At 39.4% G+C, this 26,025-nt stretch overlaps 1 protein-coding gene across 5 annotated transcripts in view; it reads right to left on the reverse strand.

The window, feature by feature from the left end:
- The window catches only part of AASS (aminoadipate-semialdehyde synthase), a 63,412-nt gene that overhangs the window by 6,670 nt on the left and 30,717 nt on the right, over positions 1-26,025 (reverse strand). For all 5 annotated transcript variants that reach the window (XM_081535356.1, XM_081535362.1, XM_081535361.1 and 2 more), the window contains 9 exons: positions 22,983-23,042; positions 22,728-22,795; positions 19,648-19,769; positions 19,333-19,459; positions 15,556-15,666; positions 15,359-15,467; positions 12,858-12,998; positions 4,669-4,836; positions 1,169-1,264 (listed from right to left, as the gene is read on the reverse strand). In XM_081535356.1, coding sequence (XP_081391482.1) covers positions 1,169-1,264; positions 4,669-4,836; positions 12,858-12,998; positions 15,359-15,467; positions 15,556-15,666; positions 19,333-19,459; positions 19,648-19,769; positions 22,728-22,795; positions 22,983-23,042 — 1,002 coding nt within the window. The remainder of the gene's footprint in view (positions 1-1,168; positions 1,265-4,668; positions 4,837-12,857; positions 12,999-15,358; positions 15,468-15,555; positions 15,667-19,332; positions 19,460-19,647; positions 19,770-22,727; positions 22,796-22,982; positions 23,043-26,025) is intronic.

Consider the following 26,025-nt stretch of genomic DNA (forward strand, 5'->3'; position numbering starts at 1 on the left):
CAGCAGAAACTAACACAACACTGTAAGGCAATTATCCTCCAATTAAAAATCAATAACCTGCCCACAAAGATGAAAAAAAAACTAGTTCACAGACCAAATTGGGCTCACCACCTGGTTTTGTAAATAAAAACTTTTATTGAAACATAGTTGTGCTCATTTTTTTATGAGCAGTCTGAACTGAGTAGTCTGACAGAGACCATGTAACCCATAAAAGCCTAAAAAAGTTACAATCTGGTCTTTTACCAAAAAACAGTTTGCCAGCCCCTGTTTCTAGACTGTAGCTACCAAACTAAGGGGACCAGCCCCAAGAATACTTGTACCAACCTTCCCAATCAAACTGCCTCAATATCAGATTCATTCCATGGATATTTATTCACTTCTGTCCAACAAGTAAATTTATGAAAGCTCAAATTTAGATTGAAAAAACTCATATACACAAAAAATGAGAATTTAAAAGCAACCAGCTAATAAGAATACCAAAGTGTCACTGGGAAACTTATGGGATTAGCAGTATGGATTCTTATCTCCTTGGCACAGATTTCTGGCATTTCTATTGAAATATGGGCATGTTAATTTAAGTTGGATGACCGGTTGGTAACAAATTAATTCTTGGCAGTTAGTGGAAGCTTTATTTCACATTCAGTTCCAAGTCTCCAAAGTCCCTTCTAACCCTGAGACTCTAGGATTTAAATACAATACAGATATGTGCATAAACTCAGTACTTAAAAACTCAAATTCCTCATGGTTACAAATGGTCAAATGAAAGACCTAATTCGGGCATTGGGAATCAGTTCTGGAATACCACCAGGAGCTCTCCTGCCTTCCCAGGTTCAGGAGGTCCTAGTTTAACTCTTGCCAATGGGCCAGCATTTAGACAAGCGGCAGAGCCCAGAGCCCAACGCAGAGGGCAAGCCCATCTCTGCTCAGGGCTGAGGGGCAATCAAGTGGTACAAGTTGCTACAGGAAATAGGCCCCATGGGTCAGCCTCCATGTCCCCTCCATCTCCCAAAACAGTGAAGGGAAAGGGGGCTTTGGAACTAGGACTTAACTTCCTGCACATGTACCATAGGATGGGTTCTTTGCTGGTCAAAACTCAGGTTCAAACCTGACCACTTCAGAAGGCATTTCTGAAGAGCAGCAGACAATGTGTAATTCCAGAGTCACTCACCCAGGTGAGCGGATTGGCATCAGGTCGAAGGGCAGGAAACACATCTCTGTTTATAAGACCCAACTTCACGAATCCACTCAAAGCTTTGGCATACCCCTGTAACAAGAGTTGGTAAGACATGAAAATGTCTTTAAAATTGTTTTTTAATTCTTTTGAAAAGAAGACTCTATCTTCATAATTCATTTAGAAAACTAGCAGAAGATAGCCATTTGTATTGCTAGCATTGATGCAGCCACCCTTTGGTTCAAACCAAAATCAGTAGTGTAACAACCATTCCACAGGTTTACTGAAGAGAACTTGCGAAACAGGGTCTTTACTTTTTCTTGGTAACATGTGAGTGGTGCTTTTCTGACAGCATAAAAGCAAATTTCCTCTTGTGTTACACATTCAAGTCAGCAGAATTATATTTAACAGGACAGTTGTTCTCTCTTTTATAATGGAAGAAGGAGCATGTAAGAATATCCCCCAAAGCAGAAAATCCATTCCACTCATTGAGTCATTATTCTAATGCAAATAAGGAACAGGGGAAAAGGTAGGAATTTGAAATTTCTAAAATGTCACCACTGATAAAAATTCCTCATGGGTCCTTCGTTCTTGTAGGACAGGCCAAAGTTCTTGGCACGAAACCCATGCCAATACACCCCTCCAGCCTGACTCACTAATAATCTTCTCCACCACTCACATTCCCTAAATAAGCTGCTGGGCTCTTCCAGAGACATGGGCCTTGGTGTACACTGCGCCTGTGCCTGGAATGTGGTAACACCTCTTTCTCACCTATGAAATGTTTACTCTTAAGACCCAGTTCAGCACATCGGAACTTACCACTAGGTAAGTGGGCACTCCCTTCTGCTCTGGATTCCTGCAGTATTTTGTGCATGCCTCTACAATGGCACTTAACACAAACTGTAATTCATTGTCTATTCAGCTGCTGAACTGTAAGCAGAGAAAGTATGTGTGTCCTTCATCCCCATGCCCTCACCCTATTATCCATCATCCAGTACGCTAAAAAAAAAAAAAAAAAATGACAGGATGCATGGATTCTGAATGATAATAAAGTGAAGGAAGATCATAAAGTATGTTCTCTTGTGAGCAAATCATGGTGGGGGTAGGGTGGAACGAGAAAGTCAAAATAAGGGGCTTTATATCCACTGCAATTAGAGAGAATAGAAGGATGAGGAGGAAGAGAAGGAAGAAGAGAAAGGCAGGAAATTATTTCAGAAAGCAATAAAGTTATTAAGATATAGTTTCTGTTGCCATTGGATATTTCACCATTTAATGTGTGGATTTTCACATTTCTGAAAAGCTGTACTACTCAAACTGTTCAAAGGTTACTAATTAAAGAATTCACATTCATTTGCTCTAACCCAATGTAAATATAGTTCAAAGAGGAGAGACAAAAAAGCAGTAACTCTAGCTTGCTTCTAGGATCTGATAAACGCCGGAGTGCTTTTCTTCCAAAATCTCAGATACTGAGACATTTCTGAGCTATTTCTCAATCTCAGAAATATATTTTTATGGTGACCTCTTGAGATGAATTTATTATGTATATTCACTTAGCAGTAAGTCCTTAGCAAATTGCTGTGCTTAGGGCTGAGACCACAGAGATGAAATATGCAGGCCCCACCCATGAAGACACTACAATCCAGCAGAAGGGTCATATAAGACAAATAAATAAGGCCTGGTCCATAGACAGCAAAACCACGACCACTGAAGACTGCCCTACAGTGGGCTATCATAGCTAGGGGAGCACCAAGGAGGAGAACTCACATAGATGTGGGCAGGGGGGAGTCAAGGAGAGGAGTGAGGATTCCATGAAGGTGATATGAAACTGGGTTTAGAAGGACTCATGTGATAAGCAGGTGCAGGGAAAAAGTCAAAGTCTCCCTGTCATACTTGGGTGACAGAGTCTCATCTCTAACACTGGAAAGAACATTCTGGCTACTTGAAGGGTTACTGACATTGCTCAGGGTGGTGGCCCTCATGGATATGAACTCTGTGACATCTTCCATTCTCTCAGGTTCGGTGGGATGGTTCTCACCCCTACACATTCTTGAGAGCTTTAGTTAATTCTTAAATCTCTTAAAATCCTCTATTTTGGGGTCTATACATTTGGCCAGAGATTATACTTAAAGTTATCAAAAAGTCCTAACTCCTGAATCCCCTGAAAAAAATAGTCCGTACTTACCATCTTAGAACAAGAAGAAAACAGAATCAAGAATCTGTCAGATCTGGGGAGGGTATGACTTCAATTCCCACTAGAATTTGTGCTGTGCCTAAAGGCTTATGAAACATCCATAGTTCTTCTATCTACTTAATATGTTATCACTGACAATTCATTTAGTTCCCAGACAGTGAAGAAATCACATTCATGAGAGCACAGGTACCAGGAAATCTCACAGGGCAGTGAGATCTGAAATCAGATCCCTAATTTTTAGAGATCTATATATTTTAGGTATGCTGTTTATAGAGGGTTGAATATGTACCCTTCGTAATTCATGGCCACTCAGGACCTCAAAGACTTCATGTGAATCTTTGCAAATGTAATTAATTAAGGATCTCAGTATTTAGGGTGGGTCCTAAATACAATGACTGGTGTCCTGGCAAGAAGAGGACAGGACACAGTGACATAAGCAAGAGAAGATGATATGAAGATGGAGGCAGAGATGGGACTGATACGTCTACAAGTTAAAGAATATCAAGAACTGCCTGCAATCACCGGAAGTGAGGTGAGAGTGGCAAGAGAAGGTTTCTCCCTCAAAACCTCCAGAAGACACAAACCCTGCACACACTCTGTTGAGAGGATACATTTCTGTTGTTAAAACTTTCATAGTAATTTGCTATAACAGCCCTAGGAAACCATTATACTGACTGTCTTAATCTGATCACACTTGTAAGTATTCTGTGATTCAAAAAAGTGTACTGGACATTCGTATTTATGGTCCTAGTATCTACACTCCATTTTGTGGTAAAAAAACATTGAAGATTTGTTTTGGGGAAGGTGACACTGACTACATTATCAGCTCTGCAGATGAAAAGCAGGGGCCAAAGCTGATTGGCACCTTTTTTTTTACACTGATCTCAGGGGCCCATGAGATAAAAACTCTACTTTTGACTATGAAGATGTGGTTTTTCATTCTCACTGGATTTGAACCTAAGATCCTGCTACCATCCTGCCATTCTGTGAGACAGGGGACACAACCAGCGCTTGAAGAAAGAGCTGAGAAGTGAAGAGAAACCAAGTCCCCGTGAGGTCACTGGACCCCCAAACCTGAGTACACCTGAAGCTGGCCCTTCACCTGCCCCCACACTTCTCATGAGTCAAAAACTCCGTTTTTGCTCCAGCCGTGTTATGTCCTGAAACAATCAATCAAAAGAGTTCTGAGAAAACAGACTCCAATCTGATTTATCATCTTAAATATTTTGATTATGAAGAAAATTTACATATCTGCATTACTTACATCAAAACAGGCAACCTGTTCATCTCAAATAGAGCCACTTACCTTGTACCTCAGTGTCCCTCGTAATAAAGTGTGAGCAGACGGAATGCCATAAATCTCAGCGTATTTCGTACTGTCTCTGTTAGGATAACCTTCCAAATTTAATCCAGGGAAATAATCCATGGGAGTGACTGAATCCAGAAATGAGACACCTCCTACAGCATTCACAACCTGGGGAGCATTGAAAAGGCACATGTGGAGTTAAAACAGTGTATTCTCTCTTTGGACATAACTGCATCCTTTGTATAAAAAAAAAATCAGCTTTTACCAAAATAAAGCAATAGGTGATTTTAAAAAAATATTTTAATGGCTTCCCTGGTGGTTCAGATGGTAAGGAATCCACCTGCAGTGCAGGAGACCTGGGTTCAATCCCTGGATTGGGAAGATCCCCTGGAGGAGGGCATGCAACCCACTCCAGTATTCTTGCCTGGAGAATCCCATGGACAGAGGAGCCTAGTGGGTTACACAGTTCATGGGGTCACAAAGAGTCAGACACGACTGAGGAACTAACAGTCACCCTGGTCAACATCCCATGTTCAATCTGTTCCACTAATATCTTAATTCACAAGGCCATTGTTCTCCCAAGCTTTAAAACCTGACTTAAAGCATTTCGTTTTTTACCAAGATCCTGTTTCTGATTTCTCCTTGCCCCTAGATAAGACGACACTGAATCTTGTCCCCTAGAGTTCTGTTTTGTTTTTAAATAAGCAACACACGATCAGGACAGATACTCGAGGTGCCTTCTATGTTAATACAGAAATGGCCCTATTCTCACTCTGTTCTTTCTCTTCACTCCCATCCCCCTTTTCGAATGCTACATCAGGTACCATTCACATCCATTCACACCTGGCATTTACGGAGCACCTGCTATGTGTGTGCCAGGATGGCACCTGGGAGTAGGACAGTGGTGAATAGGACTCAGCTCCTGCCTCCATGCACTTCTTTGTTCACTGAACAAACCTTCACTTAATGCCCACCAAGACCCAGGAGCTGCACTAGAGCAATAAGACACTCACAGCCTAGACCAGTCAACCAGCCTGTGGATGTTGGGAAAGGCAGGCGGGGAGACGCCCTCTCACAGGGACAATGCAATGAACACAAAGTGAAACTCCAAAACTAGAAATGCTACCTCCTGATCTTACTGCTGGTGAGAAATTACAACACTGATCCCAAGCTTTTCTGGTGTCTCAGGAATCCTCTTTCCTACATCTCTCCCTGCATCACACACAATCAAGATGCAGTGAAGTATTTTTTTTTCCCTTTCATTTTGAATAAGGGGCTAAATTCTTCTTTCAACTTGTGAGGCAGGTGATCATCTCTGAGGTCATGGAAAACATTCTGGGGTAATATAATCAGGGCTGAGCATCCTAGTGGAACTAGACTCGGTCCCACTCACACCTCTGGAAACAATCTCTGACCACGTCTGAGAGCTTCACAAAACAACACTGTTCAAGGGAGCTGGCGATGGACCTTCAGATGGAGTCTGAGGAATTTGCTCAAAGGAGCCTTTGGCTAAACTTAGTTCTTCATGGGGTTTATTTATAGGGAGGTTCGACGTGTGTCTTGGTATGAAAGGGGAAACGGAAACATTTGCATATAGAACTGAAGTCCCAGGAAGAAACGGGCAGTGCTGACCTCAGAGTCAGGCCTGGTGGGGTCTCTGGAGTCAAAGGCTCACTTTAGGGACTTCCCTGGTGGTCCTGTAGTTAAAACTCTGCCCTGCCAGTTCAGGGGGCAAGGGTTTGATCCCTGGTTGGGGAACTAAGGTTCCACATGCCATGAGGCACGGGTGTTAAAAAAAAAAAAATAATAATAGCCTCACTTTAAAGAGCATCAAGCACCATCAAAAATTCCAAGAGGGAGAATCTGAAGGAAGTGAGGAATGCTTTTAATTTTCTTGTGAATCTCTTCAGAACTTCACAGTAAACATTTCCCAAATGCACTTTTCTTTAAAGCAAAGTTCTTCCATTAGGATTCTAATTTTTTTTTAAGTCTAACAAATAGGCAAATATCAACTTTTAGATTCTTCTCATCTATCTCTCTTCTACAACCTATAGCAATTCTAAAATTCCGTTTACATGTTTGAAGGTTAGGGATATTTAAGAAAAAGTTAATAAAGAGCACTATATTCCAGCACTGTACTAGTCAGAAATAAATCAGCTGGTTCCTAAGTCTGTCATGAGATCCTTATAAGGAAAATAGGGAAATATAAGCTGAATGGTAATGATCCATTTAGTGATTGAAATGGAAGCAACTGGACCCCAACATTACTGGGTAATTTGGTATCAATTCAGAGTTGTACTTCTAGTGACCTATCATGGGATTTATTCAGAAGTCCTGCCCTGTATGACTTGGACAAGAAAGAAAGACATACTTATCTATTTGGCAGAGAATATATGCATTTTTTTTCTGACTTGACAACAATTAAATCCAAGATCCACTTCCAGCAGATTCACTGGCTCATTACTCACTGCTGGCGTGGGCTGCTCTAAGTGCAACCCTGCCCCACATGTCACCCACACTGACATGTCTCCCAGCCACTGAGGCCCACTGACAATAAGCTTGACAGCCAAACCAACAATACATTTAACACAAGCAGTACACAGACAAGCACTTATGCAGCGCCCACTGTGTGCCAAGTGCCTTATATACATAACCTTTAATCCATGCAATAACCCGTTTTTCAGAGGTGAAAACTGAGGCTGAGACAGTCACTCAGAGGCAGATTTAAACACAGGTCTATTTGAATTTCATTTCATGCAAAGATGGGCACAATAAAGGACAGAAATGGTAGGGACCTAATGGAAGCAGAAGATATTAAGAAGAGATGGCAAGAATACACAGAAGAACTACACAAAAAAGATCTTCATGACCCAGATAATCACGATGGTGTGATCACTCACCTAGAGCCAGACATCCTGGAATGCGAAGTAAAGTGGGCCTTAGGAAGCATCACTATGAGCAAAGCTAGTGGAGGTGATGGAATTCCAGCTGAGCTATTTCAAATCCTAAAAGATGATGTTGTGAAAGTGCTGTACTCAACATGCCAGCAAATTTGGAAAATTCAGCAGTGGCCACAGGACCGGAAAAGGTCAGTTTTCATTCTAATCCCAAAGAAAGGCAATGCCAAAGAATGCTCAAACTACCACACAATTGCACTCATCTCACATGCTAACAAAGAGACGCTCAAAATTCTCCAAGCTAGGCTTCAATAGTATTTGAACTGTTACTTCCAGTTGTTCAAGCCGGATTTAGAAAAGGCAGAGGAACCAGAGATCAAACTGCAAACATCTGTTGGATCATTGAACAAGCGAGAGAACTCCAGAAAAACATCTACTTCTGCTTTATTGACTATGCCAAAGCCTTTGACAGTGTGGGTCAAAACAAACTGTGGAAAATTTTTAAAGAGATGGGAATACAAACGAGACCACCTGATCTGCCTCCTGAGAAATCTGTATGAAGGTCAGAAAACAACAGTTAGAACTGACTGTGGAACAACAGACTGTTTCCAAATCAGGAAAGGAGTACATCAATGCTTATATTGTCACCCTGCGCATTTAACTTATATGCAGAGTACATCATGTGAAATGCCAGGCTGGATGAAGCACAAACTGGAATCAAGATTGCTGGGAGAAATATCAATAACCTCAGATATGCAGATGACACTACACTTATGGCAGAAAGCAAAGAAGAACCCAAGAGTCTCTTGATGAAAGTGAAAAAGGAGAGTGAAAAGCTGGCTTAAAATTCAACATTCAAGAAACCAAGATCATGGCATCCAGTCCCATCACTTCATGGCAAATAGATGGGGAAACAATGGAAAAAAGTGACAGATTTTATTTTTCTGGGCTCCAAAATCACTGCAGATGGTGACTGCAGCCATTAAATTAAAAGATGCTTGCTGCTTGGAAGAAAACCTATGACCAACTTAGATAGCATTATTAAAAAGCAGAGACATTACTTTGCCAACAAAGGTCAGTCTAGTCAAAGCTATGGTTTTTCCAGTGGTCACGTATGGACCATAAAAAAAAGCTAAGTGCTGAAAAATTGATGCTTTTGAATTGTGGTGTTGGATAAGATTCTTGAGAGTCCCTTGGACTGCAAGGAGATCCAGCCAGTCCATCCTAAAGGAGATCAGTCCTGGGTGTTCATTGGAAGGACTAACGTTGAAGCTGAAACTCCAATCCTTTGGCCACCTGATGTGAAGAACTGACTCATTGGAAAAGACTGATGCTGGGAAGGATTGGGGGCAGGAGGAGAAGGGGACGACAAAGGATGAGATGTTTGGATGGCATCACCGGCTCAATGGACATGAGTTTGGGTAAACTCCAGAAGTTGGTGATGGACAGTGAAGCCTGGCTTCCTGCAGTCCATGGGGTCACAAAGAGTTGGACACGACTGAGAGAAAGAACTAAACTGAAGTATTTTAATCCAACGTCCGTGTTCTTTCTACTATACCATTTGTTGCTGTTGTTTAGTCATTAAATTGTGTCCATTTCTCTTGTGACCTCATGGACTATGGCTCACCAGGCTCCTCTCTCCATGGAATTCTCCAGACAAGAAACTGGAGTGGAAAGGTTTCCATTTCCTTCTCCAGGGCATCTTCCCGACCCAGGGATTAAACCCATGTCTCCTGGATAGGTAGATGGATGCTTTACCACTGAGGGATTCCAAAGGGATTCTGTACCCCTACTATACCGTACTGTCCCCTTAATTGTGCTCATTTGTGGATCAATGTTTTGAGAAGGATATTGATGAACCAGGTACAGCATTCCCGATCATGCCACCGGTGATGCACCTGAAAATTACATTAAGAATGGCTGAAGGCAGTGGAGAGCAGCAACTACAAAGGGCAGGCTGGGGGCTGAAGTCAAGGGAGTGGCAGGCAATAGAAACAGGGGAAGAAAACCCATCTCAAAGCTGTGTTTGCAGAACAAACACAATCCTTACTTATAGTATGTGTTTTGCTCGTGAGTGACTTGGGAGAGGATGCTGAAGGAGATGGTGGCAAAGCTCTGCCACGTCACCCCCAGATGCCACCAAGGTTCCACCACCCAGGGAGGGATGACAACTCAGAGAAGACACAATCACTGTCTCCAAACATGTACAAGGAAATCAAGTGTGTTGAAAACAGGATTAGAAGTTAGAAGTGAGCAATAGTACCAGTAATCGGGCTCGTGGTCCTACATCCTTGCAGTAATTTCCAGTGAGAAACCTCATAAATCCTAGGCTGCTGCCTGAGTTGCCGGAAAAGTTTAAGGTTTTGATTTCAAGCAGAAGCCAGAGAAGTCACCTGGCTCTGCCATGATGATTCTGTGAATTATGTAAGGCCTGCTCCATGGCAGAAGGTGATGGTGACAGAGAGGATGGAGGGACAGAAGAGGCTTTGAGAAGTCTAACAATCCAGGTTAGGAGACAGACTGATGCACTTGAATCGCTGAGTGAATAATACAGCATCCGGAAAGTTCTTAGACACAGACAATCAAAGTGTGGGAGTTCAGACAAGAAAATAGTGAACAGGGGCTGGAGTGGTCAGGACAAGCTGCAGTCACAAGAGGAGACCTTGAGAAAAGTATCATTTTAGCAAAGAAAAGAAAGGCATCGTGTTTTCTCTTGGTGTCCTCCACAGTGTCAGGGAGATGCAAAAAGCACTCCTCTTTTACAAAAGGAGTTCAGGATGAAAGGGAAAAACTTCAAATTCAACATATACAACTTCTACTGCCTGAAAACAACCTCTTGCTTTCCCTGAGCACTCATCACCATTTATTTCTTTATGCAGCTAATATTTGCTGGGGACTTAAGACACGCCTGACAATCTGCTGTTAAGCAGAGCATAATCTATATGACCTCATAGAACCCGACTGCAAGAACCCTGCAAGGCTGGTATGATTATGCTTATCTTCAGGCAGGAAACCCAAAGCTCAGAGAGATGAAATGATGGCTCAAGTGCTGCCCAGTCAGCAATGGCAGAGCTAGAGCACCATGCCAGGCCCCCAGGCATAAGGTTCCCTGCTCTTTCTGTTGCACACATTGCTCTCCACTTACCTTCTCCTTGCTATAATCTTTATCTGGCCATATAATCTTTGTATGGCCTCCTGATAATAAGCATTTTGCACAACTGTAGCAAGAATTCTTCCTACATTCATATGTAAGTTTATACCAAGCATGGGTCAGCCTCTGATCCACACAGCAGAAGGTGGAAGGGGCTGTTGAAACACAACAGGAGATCAGCAGCGGTGTAGAAAAGGATGTGTGCCTGGTAGAACCTAAGACTGGGGCCCAAACCTTCTGATTTGTAGACCTGGAGAACTAGATGGAACCTTAGTGCCCACCTTCCAGACACTGATGCCCAGTTGACCTCTACAACTGTGTGGTCTTTGGTGACACTCAGGGATATCAGCACTTGGACCAGAACCTAGGGGTCCTGTTTCACATCCTGAAACATGTGACTGTGTCTTTCCAGAATCAAGGGAAAGTGTCCTGCTTGCTCTGTCATGTTTCAAGTTCAGCTCTGGTCCGCTGGTCATTAAATCAGTTCACCTCAATTTCAGCTGCACATTAGAATCATTTGGGAGGTTTTTAAAGATCCCCAAGCCCAGGAAAATCAGAATCTCTGGGGAATGTAGCCCAGACATCTGTATTTTTTAAAGTGCCTTGACGATTCCAGTGTGTAGGCAAGGCTGGGAGCCACACTCATCATAGGTACAGAACCCAGTGGCTGATAATAACATTCACCCTAAGAAATTCTTTCAATTTACTCTTTTTACATGAAATACATTTAAATCACAAATACACTGAGAACTTAAAATACTGCTGCCAGAATAATCTTTTTAAGATCCATGTCTGATCACATAATTTATCACTCCCTGTAGAGGTAGGACTAGCATGAGGTGAGTGAGGTGCTTAGGGCACAAAACATAAAGAGCAACCCTTGGTCTAGTTATATTTGTTCCTAAGTGTGAGTTTTTCCTTACAGTCAAGAGCATAAACTATCAAAGCAGATCAATGTGATTTGGACACTGGCAATCCCTGGTGGCTCAGACGGTAAAGAATCCACTTGCAATGCAGGAGACCTGGGTTTGATTCCTGGGTTGGGAAGATCCTCTGGAGAAGGGAATGGCTACCCACTCCAGTATTCTGGCCTGGAGAACTCCATGGACAGGGGATCCTGGGAGGCTACAGTCCACGCCAGGCTACAGTCGTGGAGTCACAAAGAGTTGGACACAACTGAGCAACTTTCACTAATGCCAATTGCCATCTCTAACTGAGGCTGAGTTAACTCAGCTTCTTATGCCTGTTTCTCTCTTGGAAACCTTATGGCATTGTTGTAAGAATCAGATGAAGTTGACACTCAGCATAGTCATGAGTGGCAGTGTCTCTGCCAGTCTGACACCTTCTTAACCCTCAAAGCTGAGTACATCTCTTCCTGCTAATTTTCCTCTCCCCAACCTCCTCACCAAAATCAAGTCAATTACTCTTTCATCTGCATCACTGTGACACGTTAGCATACTTTGGAACTTCTCTCATTGAATTATACCAAGTTTTCCAGTGTCTGCCTTTCCTGCCATGAAGCCATCTGGTAAAAGAGGGGGTATAAAGGCTTAGACCTGGATTTGAATCCCAGCTGAATGGCTGTGAACATTCTCTTTGAGCCACAGTTTCCTTATAGTAAAATGATGAAAACAATACTAAACTCAGAGAGCTCTTACATTCTGCCACACAGCAGCTGGGCAAGAAATGTTAGTTTCTTTCCCTCACCCACCAAATTCTCCATCCCAAGAGCCACCCCATTTCAGTCAGGAGTTCTCTGAGATCAGGAACTTCATTCAGCATGATAACCTTTAGTGCCTTGGCCCAAGTCTAGCACATAATAGGGACTCAGTAAACATTTGTCATGCTGAAATAAATTGCAAGATGACCAGCAGATACACATGCAGAGAAGATGAGTGTTTAAACTGCAGAAACAACTTGCAAGAAGGCAAAGAGGAAAGAATGAGCTTTGCTGGGGATGGTGGGGGGAGCACACCGAATAGAACAGAAAATACACCCTGGGAAACACTGCAGGAGGAGGAAATGGAGGAAAGCAGCACAGCCAGCATTAAAGGGCCTTGGAATCAGGGAAAAACATTTTGGATTTTCTTAGGCAGTTATTTTGGGTTTGTATCTCTAAAGCTTTGATGACTCTCCTTCACCTTTCCATTGAGCAGGTAGGTAGCGGGCTGCATTATGTTCATCAGAACCCCCACTGGACTCCAGCTAAATTTGTATCTCAAAGGATTGTCTGAATATTCAGGGGCTGGAAGGCCACCGCAGTAGGAAACATAAGATTCAATCTGTAAAATAAAGAATCAGCAATAAGATAGAATAATCTATCCAAATAATTAAGTACAATGGCACAAATAAAGTAAACTTGTTAGAGTTTCTCCTTTCTTAAAGTTACAAAGGCTTTCAAAAGTACATCCTTAAGCCCATTATATTTATATATATATATATATTTTTTTAATACTCTAGATACTGTGGCTAACATTTTGCTCCATTAAAACTCCAACTGTTAGTTCAATTCTGCTTGATCAGTGCCTCCTTTTAATTCAAATTATATATTTGTTTATAATTTGATTATATGTGCATAATTATTCACACTGATTAATATGTTAATATAAAATATTGTTAATTGTATGATATAGTTTAATTAATTAGAATACATATTTGATTATATACATATATAATCTATTTTAGGTTATATATAATCTGATTCATCACACTTTATGTCCAATAGCTCCTTCTTATGTGTAAAAGATACTTTGTATACCAACAGATTGATAATATTATAAAGAATTTTTCTCACTTTTAAAAGTCAAACCATACTACAGAATTTACAAAGCAGTCTCAAGATCAAAAAACAAAATATTTTTTGCTGCAATTTATGTCAAAGAGTATTCTGCCGATGTTTTCCTTTAGAAGTTTCATGGTTTCTGGTCTTACACTTAGGTCTCTAGTCTATTTTGGATGAAGTAGCAGTCTAAGTCTTTTATCAAACCAAAATATTAAAATAGCATCTATTTCTCTAAAAATTTATGCTAAGACCTGGACTCTTTTTAACCACACAAATATTTCTGCAGTTTCAAAATTATACTTGAAATTTCTAACTCACAGTATGAGTTAGAATGTAGCAGTTTTTTTTTCTCAAAATAGACTAAAGACCAAAGTATGAAACCAGAAACCATGAAACTCCTAAAGGAAACACAGGCAGAACACTCTTTGACACAAACTAGAGCAATATTTTTTTTTTGATCCGTCTCCCAGTGCAAAGGAAATAAAAGCAAAAATAAACAAATGAGACCTGATTAAAATTTAAAGCTTTTGCACAGCAGAAAAAACCATTGACAAAACAAATGACAACCTACTGAATGGGAGAAAATATTTGTAAATGATATGACTAACAATGGGTTAATACTTAAAGTATATAAACAGCTCATTCAACCCAACATCAAAAAACAAACAAACAACCTGATTTAAAAATGGCAGAAGGCCTAAACAGACATTTTTCTAGAGAGGAAATGCACACGGCCAACAGGCACATGGAAAGATGCTCAACATTGCTGATCATCAGGGAAATGCAAATTAAATCACAATGAGAAATATCACCTCACACATGTCAGAGTAACTATCATCAATAGGAACACAAATAACAAACGTTGGAGAGAATGTGAAGAAAAGGGAACCGTATACACACTATTGGTGGGAAAGTATATTGGTACAGCTGCTATGGAAAACAGCACGGATGTTTCTCAAAAAACTAAAAATAGAGTTACCATATTACATACCATACATAACTAATTTAAAAAGATGCATGCACCCCAATGTTCATCACAGCATTATTTATAGTTGCCAAGATATGGAAGCACCTAAGTGTCCATCAACAGATGAATGGATAAAGAAGATGGGGTATATGTATACAATGGAATACTACTCAGCCATAAAAATAATTAAATCTTGCCATTTGCAGCAACATGGATGGACTTGTAGGGTATTATGCTAAGTGAAATAAGCAGACAGAGAAAGACTGTATGATATCACTTATATGTGGAATCTAAAAAAACTAGCAAATATAACAAAAAAGAAGCAGAGTCACAGATAAAGAGAACAAACTAGTGGTTACCAGTGGGGAAAGGGAAGCGGGGAGGTGCAATAGAGGGGCAGGGTATTAAAAGGTACAAACTATTATGTATAAATAATACATATCACTGTTTATTGGGTCACAATTGGTTTCATAATGTAACTACTATATATTGAACAAATTAAATGTCAAATTTTTTATTACCATAGTTCATGTTACTAGCAGGGCTTTCAGGGGTTTAGAGATTTTTGTGGTTAACATTCAGTGCAAAAGTACTAGATGGTGTATAACTCTAGAGTTGAGTTTTAAGGGATTACCTAATATGTATACTATCTTTTTATCCAAAGTAATAAATAAACTATGATCTTGAAAGTGCCTGAAAAAAAAAGCTATAAGGAAATATTGTACAACACAGGGAACATAGCCAACATTTTATAATAATTATAAGTGGAATATAACCTTTAAAAAATATAGCAGTGTCTTTCATCAAAATTGTAGAAAAATTATTTCTGTACACAAAAATCTAGACCTCTTAATAATTTCCCAAATGGGCCTTTGGGTGTCAGTTGGGCTCACCGTGGCTCCCACTTCTTTGGCCTTATCTATTGTTTCCATTGCCAACATATGATCAAGACCAGGATCCAATCCCAATTCACCGATGACTGTGATGCCAGCATCTTCCACACTGAAAGAGGTAGAAAGAGAAAGAAGGAAACTTTGGATAGAAAATTTTAAAAATTCCATGGAGCTGCTGAAAACTGACTGAAACTTACCTCTTTTCTAATTCTTTTAGCCCTGGGGTGATGTAGCTTGCAGTGATCATGTTAACTTTGCTTGCGATGCATGCCTTGGCCACAAGAGGATGCAATACATAAGGCAATAAGCTTAAAAACAGAGGGAGAAACTCATCAGAAACTTTCTTTTCCAACTCTCCTTCCAATGCACCTTGAACTGCACTAAAGTGAAGACATCACGCTGATAATTCAGAGATGATCAATTACTCCTTGAAGACTATGGAATAAATTCATCCTGTTATTGTATTTAAAACTCTCCACAATATGATCTTCAGTTCACCTTTCCATTTTTCCTCCCTGTATCTCCTTTATAAACTATAGAAGCTATTATAATTCTCCACTCAGCCTTTACTTTTCCATTTCTGAAACTTTAGTTTCACTGTATCTTCCACTTAAAATTGTCCCTCACCTGCCCACCCCCATCCAAGTCATATCTTCCTTAAAAAAAAGTCTGAAAAGGTACATCCTCCAGGAAACTTTCCCAGATTTTCCCAAATCCAGATCTTTCTCTGTATGCACTCAGCTATCCCTTTGTAACATTTAATGGAATTTATTTTATTTATTCTTATATTTCTACGATTTTCTGTCTTGAGTTCCCTAGTAAAAGATAAGGTGGCTATTCTTTTTACCTCCAAGTCTTCCAAACGGCTGTCATTAAACTAAGTCAAGGTAATCCATACGTTACATTAAAAAGGAGAGTCTAGGCAAGGCCAGAGGAGGAAATGAGTTTTAATGGTATTGATTGTTGTAAAAGCTATCAAAACAGCTAAAAGTTTATGCACGCGTGCTACATTGCTTCAGTCATGTCCAATTCCTTGCGACGCTACGGACTGTAGTCCACCAGGCTCCTCTATCCCTGGGATGCTCCAGGCAAGAATGCTGGAGTATGATGTTTGGCAGAAATCAACAAAATTCTATAAAGCAATTATCCTTCAATTAAAAAAATTGACAAATTTTTTTTAAAAAAGAATGCTGGAGTGGGTTGCCATGCCCTCCTCCAGGGGATCTTCCCCACCCAGGGATCAAACCCACATCTCTTATGTCTCCTGCATTGGCAGGTGGGTTCTTTACCACCTAAAAAGCTCTAAAAGTCTATATGGTGAGCAAAAACTGAAACTGTACTCAAAACTCAAGTTTAAGTTTTCTAAGCATTTCACTCAGATGTTTTACTTTGGTGCTGGGACTACACAATCATAAAAAAGTGGATTTCCACAAATATTGATATATATTAGTATATTCATATTCTATCCAAGGACTAATAAGCATCCTATCAATCACATAACAAAAAGTTCTATCAGCTTATTACCTATTTGGTAAAGCTATCTACACAGTATAATGAAAATATAAATACAAACTTATAAACGTTATTATAGTGTATCACTGTACTTGTTACATTCATCCTGTTTACTTCTGATTTTCTCTATTTCACATAAAACCAAACAATAAAATCACCTCTCAGGCAGTTATCTCTCCTCAGGTTAACAGAACAGAGTACTGTTACTTAGATTTATTACCATGCAGAACAGAATTATGTAGGTATCTTGCCAATGACAATAGGAAAACTCTTTATCTCTGTATTTCAGCTTTTTTAATCAAAAATAATTGTTACTGAATATAGTAGCCCTTCAAAAGCCGATGTACCAAATATCTGCAAAACTCTTTGTTGGAAAAATATTAACAGAAAATGTTCCATGGCATCATCTTAAAGGTTAAGTGAAGATTTTTTTTGTCACATTTTTCACAATGAAAACTTGCCTGACCAAAATTTTATCAAGATCTAATAATATTTTTTAAATGTTGACATTATCAGCACTAATCTAATAATATGCTGAGAACTAGAACAATAGGACTTTGACTGACGGTGCCTATATTAGACAAAGGGATTAGAGCTCGTAATTCATTGTGTATGGTAAGAGAGCATCTAGTCACCAGCACATAACTCAATCCAAATAGTTGGAAATGCCTCTTGTGCATAGACAAAATATAAATCTAATTCTCAAAGCAATATATCAAACTCAATTACGACTTTGCATTAGCTCATTAAAAACTAAAATTGCAAAATAAGACCATGAGAATTTGACATATTATTACAAAATCTTGTGAAACATTCTCCATTCATTTTACTTTGATAGCCCCTAACATTGTGTTTACATCAAAACATCTTTTCTCCAAATTAAGAAATAAAAAGGTATTTAAGAAACACTACAGGATAACAATGTTTAATAGCATTTCCACTATTCAGCAAAGAAACTCAAATCAACTAAGAAAAATTAAATATAAAACAGATTTTGCTAATCTTAGATCTTATTAAAGGTCACAAGTTCAATGAATTTTAAAATTTATACCTATTATTAGCTTATTGTTTGTGTCCATGATTTTGTCATATTTTGCTTCCAATTTTGTTCAAAATGTGTTTTATTATGTTCTTTTCTTTTCTTAATCAAACAACAATTTTATATTTAGGTACCTACATGTGGCAAAACAAATTCTCTTTGTTTTATCAGTAGGCTACGATATTCCGTTTTGAATAAGGGCTTACTTTCATAATCATATCCTGACTGGCAAGGTCTATTGGTTATTAATAAATTTTTGCCCAAAAATAATTAATGCACATTAAGTTTTTATAAATTGAATAATGTTTTTGAGTGTTCAAAGTGATCCTATATGAAGGGATAATGTGAAAGTTCCACTTAGAATTACCTTTCATTGTGTCTGTTTTCCAAGCCCCCCTATCATTTTTAAGGAGGACATCACAGAACTTCTCCCAAAGATATTATTTGAGTTGGAACTATGAAAGTGATATAATTATGAAAGAGCAACTTAAGTTCCTTCTGTCTTCTAGGAAGAAAATATATTCTAGGAATAAACAGCTTATTCTTCTCACTTTGGTAATTTCAAAATGAAGAATCTAGTATCATGTAGCCCTATATCTAGAAGTTAGATCTGCATTTGTATTAGATAGTAATAAATTATATATTTCAAGGTCTGTTTCTCCATTAAGGCTAAAAATGGTCATAGGGCTAAAGAATCTACTCACTCTCATTTTAAGCTTTATAAGTCCAAAGGTTAAAATAGCCACCAAAATATGAGTCATGAGTGCCTCATGACCCAGAAATTCCACTTCTAGGTAAATATCCAACAGAAATGCGTATATATGGTAACCAAAAGATAAGGACTAAATTGTTCATAGCAGCATACTTCACAATAGCCAAATTCTGGGAACAACCTAAACATCCATCACTAGTCAAATGGATAATAATAGTATATTCACATAATGGAACATTACACAGCAAAGAGAATAAACTACAGGTACAGACAACAACACAAAGGACTCTCACAATCACAAAACTGAATGAAAGAAGACAGCCACAAATGGGGACACACTGAAAGATTTCGATTGTACAGAATGAAAACTAGCAGAAATGAATCTCTATGTTAGAAGCCAGGACAGTGCTTACCCTTGAAGGATGGGACTAGTAATGTATAGAGGCACAAGGAGAGCTTCTTGGCTGCTATTATATTCTGTTTCTGATGTGAGTGATGGTTACATGCTGTGTTCACTTTGTGAAAATTCACTGAACTACCTAGCTCTGATTTATGCACTTTCCCAGATGCACACTTCAATTTAAAAGTTTACTGAGAGAAGAGAAAAGGAGAGGAGAGGGGAGGGAAGGATAGGGAGAGAAGACAGAAGAGGAGAGAAAACTAAGAAATAATAACGAAACATATGTCAATCATTTCTTGCTACGTACTAACCTGATGACAAGATCCTGTGTGGCCACCAAGGAGCTCAACTTCTCTTCTTGTTTACCAACGTGCAGGCTAACAGGATTAATATTATATTTCTTGCCTAATTGTTCAATTTGATTCTTCATGTCAGAACCTGTTTCAAGAATTAAAAGGTCCAAGCTTTAGATTTCCTTTCACTAATCAGAGAGTAAAACACACTTTAACATCTCCAAAAATAATTTTTTGAAGTTTAGAAACAAGACGGTGATTTAAAATTCACAGAGTAACCATGTTTTGAAATCAGTTTTACTTCTTCTTCTTTAAAAACCGGGGCTTATTTACCTATTGTTATTTCAATACTGTCATCTCTTGACAGGTATTCCAATACAGGCTCAGATACGTAACCAGATCCAAGAACCAAGACCTTTTTCTTGGTGTCCATTGAAAGTGACTGAGCACGTTCCCTATAAATAAAAGGAGGGGAGAAAATATTAACAAAAAAAGTTTTAAATAAAACGTCGCTGTCCCCAAACCAAACTAAAACTTAGATTGTGAAGCAATCGTTTTCCCCCCACATTTCTTACAATAAGAACCTCATCAGGAGTTCCCAATACCAACATTTTTCATTAATTATTTTATATCCCATATGATGAACAATAGATCCAGACATCTTTGATGTGTATGAATTCCCAGTACCACTAGTGAGGTACAGGTGCTGGACCAATGCTGTTCACAACTGAGTCACTTGGTCTCACACTTTATCCTTCTGGGGGAGGACATTGATTCAAAATCATGGTAGGAGCCTTTTATCAGAAACCCATTTACTCCTCACAACAATCTGAGGATACTACAATCTGAGCAGGAGGTTATTATCCCTATTAGACACAGTCTTGTGATTTATCTTTCAGGTCACTTGAAACCAGTGAAAACCATGATTTTGTTTCTCCTTTTTTTTTTTTTTCAAACTCTAAATTTTTTATTTTGTACTGGGGTATAGCCAATTAACAATGTTGTGATAGTTTCAGGTGACCAATAAAGAAACTCAGCTATACATATACATGTATCCATTTTCCCCCAAACCCTTCTCCCATCCAGGCTGGCACATAACATTGAGCAGAGTTCCATGTACTACACAATGGGTCCTTGTTGGTTATCCATTTTGAATATATCAATGTGTAAATGACCTTCCCCAATTCCCTAACTATCCCTTCCCCTTGAGAAACTGTAAGTTCATTTTCTAAGTCTGTGAGTCTCTTTCTAAAACCATAATCTATGGCTTTCTAAAACCAAAATCACAAATGCTATGGGTTAAATGTAGAAACCTACGATGAGTCACCAGGCAGAACTTCTTGAATTTCTCTGTTGTTGGAATTTGCACTTGCTTGACAGTTAACGCTTTGTCTTTCCTACAAACTCTAACCTCCAAGATAGTGACTAAGTCTTCTCCATCTTTATAAGCCCACCATTGCTCATTGCGTTCTGTCTTAAAGATACTCACTCATTAAAAGTCTTCTGAATCAAATTCCCGGATATCAATATAAAACCACGGAAATGGTTTGGTGCCAGAGACTTAAGCAGAAGGCTCTGTTGCTGGAATCTTTTAGGCTAGGATGTCTCTCAAGCTTTAACCTTAATTTAATTTTGCTAAATTTCATTAATTATAAGTGAATAAAAATAAATGTAAATGTTAAATATTCCCACCCCTCTTCACTCCCAACACTCCTATCACTGATGATGGGTGCTTTCATTTACACCTCTATCCCATTTCACCTCCCAGAAGGAAGCATTATTATTGGTTATTATAGATCCTTTCTAATTACACCTTCTGTAGTTTGGGTATATGAAAAACATTATTTTGATCTCCTAAAAGAAAATGTTCAAAATACATTTTTAAAAACTTACTTCTAGATATTAATACTATCTGCCCCATCAGCAACCCCAAACACTCCAGGTTAATAATTACTGTGCTAAATCAAGGGGCTTCCCTGGTGGCCCAGATGGTAAAAGAATTGCCTGCAATGTGGGAGACCTGGGTCGGGAAGATCCCCTGGAGGAGTGCATGGCAACCCATTCCAGTATCCTTGCCTGGAGAATCCCCATGAATGGAGAAGCATGGCAAGGTACGGTCCATGGGGTTGCAAAGAGTCGGACACAACTGAGCGACTAAGCACAGGACAAGGAATAAAGAGAACAAAACAATAAGGCAGGGATTCAAGGAAACTCTAATTTCCTTCCAAAATGCAATCTTCATTTTCAGTCTCTTGGCACAAGATTCTACCTGGGTAGGAAGGCAGGAAGTCCTAGCAGTCAGACCTGCTGCTACATGGAATATGGTGTGTAAACAGTGAGTAGTCATGTTAGACATCTCATTGAGATCAGTCATATAAGAAAGAGATCATCAGAATGAAAATCCAAAGATAAACAAAACTATGAAAAACAAATATATAAAGTGTCCCCTATAAGACACTCACCTATGGAGTTCTATAAACTAGTTGCTTTTTTATTAAAAAAAAACTATATACCCCCGGTATCATGCCAGAATATTTCACTAACACACAAAAGTAAGTATAAGCTAACAAACACACATGGAAAAGGCATAACAGTAGTACTTGATCTCTTATTTACTTCTTAGAGGTGGAATAACAGAGAGAAGATCAGGCAGTTTGTTTCTAATTTTCCCATTCTGGCTTCTCCTGAGAATTCAGTGCATGGGTTATTTTGTTAAATGTGAATAGACCAATAGAGCAGGTATAAACACAGACCAAGTACAACTAGCTGGAGACCAGAACAGTCCAATGTCAATGTCTATGTTTCCAAATTTTGAGTCGTAAAGCCAATCACGGAAACCAAGGCCTTAGCTAAGTATCTTCCTAAGAGAACTGTTCTCTCCAGTGGATTTATCTCATTACTTTTTGACACTTTCCCCCTAATAAGAATCCCAGGGAAAATTGACTTCTCACCATTTTCTTTTTTTGGTACTTTTCTTAATTGCTAACCAAGAACCCACTTTACTAAATATTATCCTAAGCACAAGAGAATCCAAATCCTCAACTAGAAATCAATCTGAAAGTGCCAAGGAAAGGATTAGCTCACTCATTTTCCCTTGAGAGAATAGCTGAGACATGACAATATGCAAAATGCTAGAGAAAGAACAGGGACAGAGATTTTGAAGTTTTGCTTACTTACACACAAGTCTACATGTATATTAGAAAGCCAAATGATGCTATAATACTGTTCAAAGGAAAATAGTTCACATTGGTTTCAGCCAGTCACTTCATTTTAAATTCCTAGTATCTACAGACATTAAAAAAAAATACATATTGCATAATCCTAGCATCAAGAACTCATATGGAAGCATTTAAAAAATACTCATGAGATCCAAGAATAAATGTATTAAACAAGAGGTTGTGAATGATGCTTACCTGTTCTCTCGTAGTTTCTGGATATATTTATACTTGTTAGACAACATGCCGTTAGATGCAATCACTGCCTGAATATATATGATACAAGACAATTCTTTAGTCAGCACATTTAGTCCCACAATCATGGGCTCATGACTAACAGAGAAAAGAGAGAGTGACAGAGATGGAGAAAGACAGGGAGGGAAAGAGGAAAAAGGATCAAGGAAAGTAGTGGAAAAAATACATTCATGAAAAGCAATACTTTTCATAACTTACATCTCGCACCACAGGAGAAAAATTCTGACTTTCAAGAGGCTGTGTCGCATCTGATAATATCTGAAAAGGAAATGAGATTGGAAAAAGATAAATGATGTTGCAAAGAAGGCGTCTTGCTATTTTATCTGTATTAAAATATTAGTCAAAGGAAAAAATGTTTAGAAAAGTTTTTTGAAAATCACTGAATTGTAAAATTAATTGGCAAAAGGAGTCTTCTGCAAGCAATGAATTCTGCCCCCCAAAACATGTTAATTCAGTACAATTTCCAATTCCAAAACCTTAATCACGTTTGCTTACTGGAAACACAAAAAGCTTGGACTTCCCCACCAGTTAGATGTGTCATGTTGAGTTTATGTTGTTGTTTAGTCACTCAGTCATGGCCCAACTCTTTGCTACCCTTTGAACTGTAACCTGCCAGGCTCCTCTGTCCATGGGAGTTTTCAGGCAAGAATACTGAGTGGGTTGCCATTTCATTCTCCAGGGAATCTTCCTGACCCAGGGATCAAATCTACATCTCCTGTGTCTCCTGCATTGCAGGTAGATTCTTTAACCCCTGAGACACCGGGGAAGCCTGTGTCCTGTTGAGCATGCTGGCAAATATCACCACAAGCTTTATTACCGCAGTCCTCACTCTGAGGACCTCCATCCCATCCCAAAGGTTCAGGCTGTTCTATTAGCAGTAAAAAATGGGGTGTGCTACCATAGGGAGTCTCCCTCAGATCAGCATTGGTTCCATATATAGACACATCGGCATTTCAGAAGTGTCAAGGAAAATGACTTGACCCAGTAGACTCAAAAAACCCTTCATACCCTTTCCATTATCTCACAAGAATGAGTCAATGACCAACAACAAAAGCCACATCTCATACTGACACCCCAGCATTCCAGTCCTTCTCATTTCCTCCAAGGCATCCAACCTTTGAATAGACGCCAAAGGGTAAAGATCAGATAAGTGTGGTTGCTGCTGATGGGTGGGGCCGTAAGGCCAATGAGACAATCAAGACCCTACAGCACTCACCCAACTAAGAAACTGTTAAATGTACCTACCAGATGCTGGCAAAACAGTATTTATTTACTGTATTAAAAGAAATGCAAAACTACTTTCATGTATCTAAAACATCAGATACCTAGGCTCGCTATTCCTGGGATAACAACATTAAAAAAAAAAAAAAGACAGGTATACATATTTATAAGCCAAGCATTCTTAGGGGAATTGATGAAACTGACAGATGGGGGTCTTCCCACTGCCTCTTTCTCCCAGATACCTTTGGAGTATTTCCTTCTCAAGCTGACTCCTCCATCTACCAACCCTGTCAACAAGGCAAGAGCCATTAATAGATAATAAAATGAGTTCACACCTCACTCAGTATATGGTTAAATCACTCAACTCCTATGTTATCTTTTCACTCTCTCTCTCTGCTCTTTACCTCTAATTCTATAGCCTTATGTAGGCCTTACTGGGACCATGAGAACTACCTCCCACATCTCTTCCCTCCATTTATCTCCAATCTGAAACACAAATCTGATTGTTTGTGTTTAAACAGGCTCCTGTGCCTGTTTAAAATAATTCAGTAGATTTTCATTGCCTTCGAGTTAGTCTCAAGCTCCCTCTATCGTCTGGCTCTGCCTCTCCTGCCTCAACCCCCGCACTGGCCTCACACCCAACACTTCAATCCTGTGAACAGCCTGGAGCTGGGTACCCACATCACATCCTCACCTGCCTCTTGGCCACACCATGTAGCTACCTCACAAGTTACTCCTCCGCTTCCAACTCCTTCTCTTTGTTCTCCGAGCTGCAGCTGAAGAACTGCCTTTTCTTTGGAGCCTTTATCAAAGTGAAAGTCGCTCAGTCGTGTCCACCTCTTTGCGACGCCATGGACAATACAGTTCATGGAATTCTCCAGCCCAGAATACTGGAGTGGGTAGCCTTTCCCTTCTCCAGGGGATCTTCCCAACCTAGGGATTGAACCCAGGTCTCCTGCATTATAGGTGGATTTTTTTACCAGCTGAGCCACAAGGGAAGCTTATCAAAACCTGCCCCCAATCAGACCTGGAAAGTAGGAACTGCACTTGGCATCTTGCTGTAAGGCTACTACATTGTAAGATGGCAAATATTCAATAAATATATTAGTGGATACATGCAGTCATTATTGAAAATTCAGTGCATTTTTTCCCCAAGAAAACTAATAATTGTCATGAGTCCACCTAAAGAGAGGCAAATATAAGACAACGACAAAAGTTTCCTCAGGGACTTCCCTGGTGGTCCAGTGGCTAAGACTCCCCTCTCCCAATGCAGGGGGACTGGGTTCGATCCTTGATCAGGGAACTAGATCCCACATGCCATAACTAACAGTTCACCTGCTACAACTAAAGATCCTGCATGCCGCAACAAAGATCGAGATCTCTTGTGTCGTAAATAAGACCTGAGACAGCCAAATAAATAAATTTTTTTTAAAAAGCTGCTAAATTACCACATTTAACTAGAATTTGTTAGAATTCATCCCATACAAAACTGCAAGCACAGCCTCCTGAAGCATATGGTAGGTCTTGTCACTTTCACATATAACACTTTTGAGGCTCATCACTCTTTTCTAAATTAATTTCAAGCTATTTATCTCAGTGTTAAGATCCCTTTTAACATGGAACCAATATATTTACCTTAATTCCGTCTTGATCTGACAACACACAGAAACCTTATGTTAAATTGGCTCCCACCTTTGCTCCCCCATCTACATCGCACAGTATGCCTTCCACTTCCACGCAGATGAACAGATCCTAAACATCTATCAAGAGCCAGATGGACTGTCGCCTTTCCCAACTTCCTCAACTGGAGAGATCCTCTCCCTCCTCAACATCATTAGCATCTTCCTGTGACTATCACATTCCATCTTTTGGTAGAATTGCACACATGTCTTATCCTCTTCCTGGACCTCATGCATCTATAGGTCAGCAGCTGTGTTTTAATTCTCTTCACTTAGGTGACTGCCTTGTTCCAACAGACAATAAATATCTATTGCATTCAACTGAAACAAAACTTCCATAT

Source organism: Giraffa tippelskirchi, chromosome 10 (genome assembly GCF_054371585.1).
Source record: "Giraffa tippelskirchi isolate mGirTip1 chromosome 10, T2T-mGirTip1v1.2.pri, whole genome shotgun sequence".
NCBI lineage: Eukaryota > Metazoa > Chordata > Mammalia > Artiodactyla > Giraffidae > Giraffa > Giraffa tippelskirchi.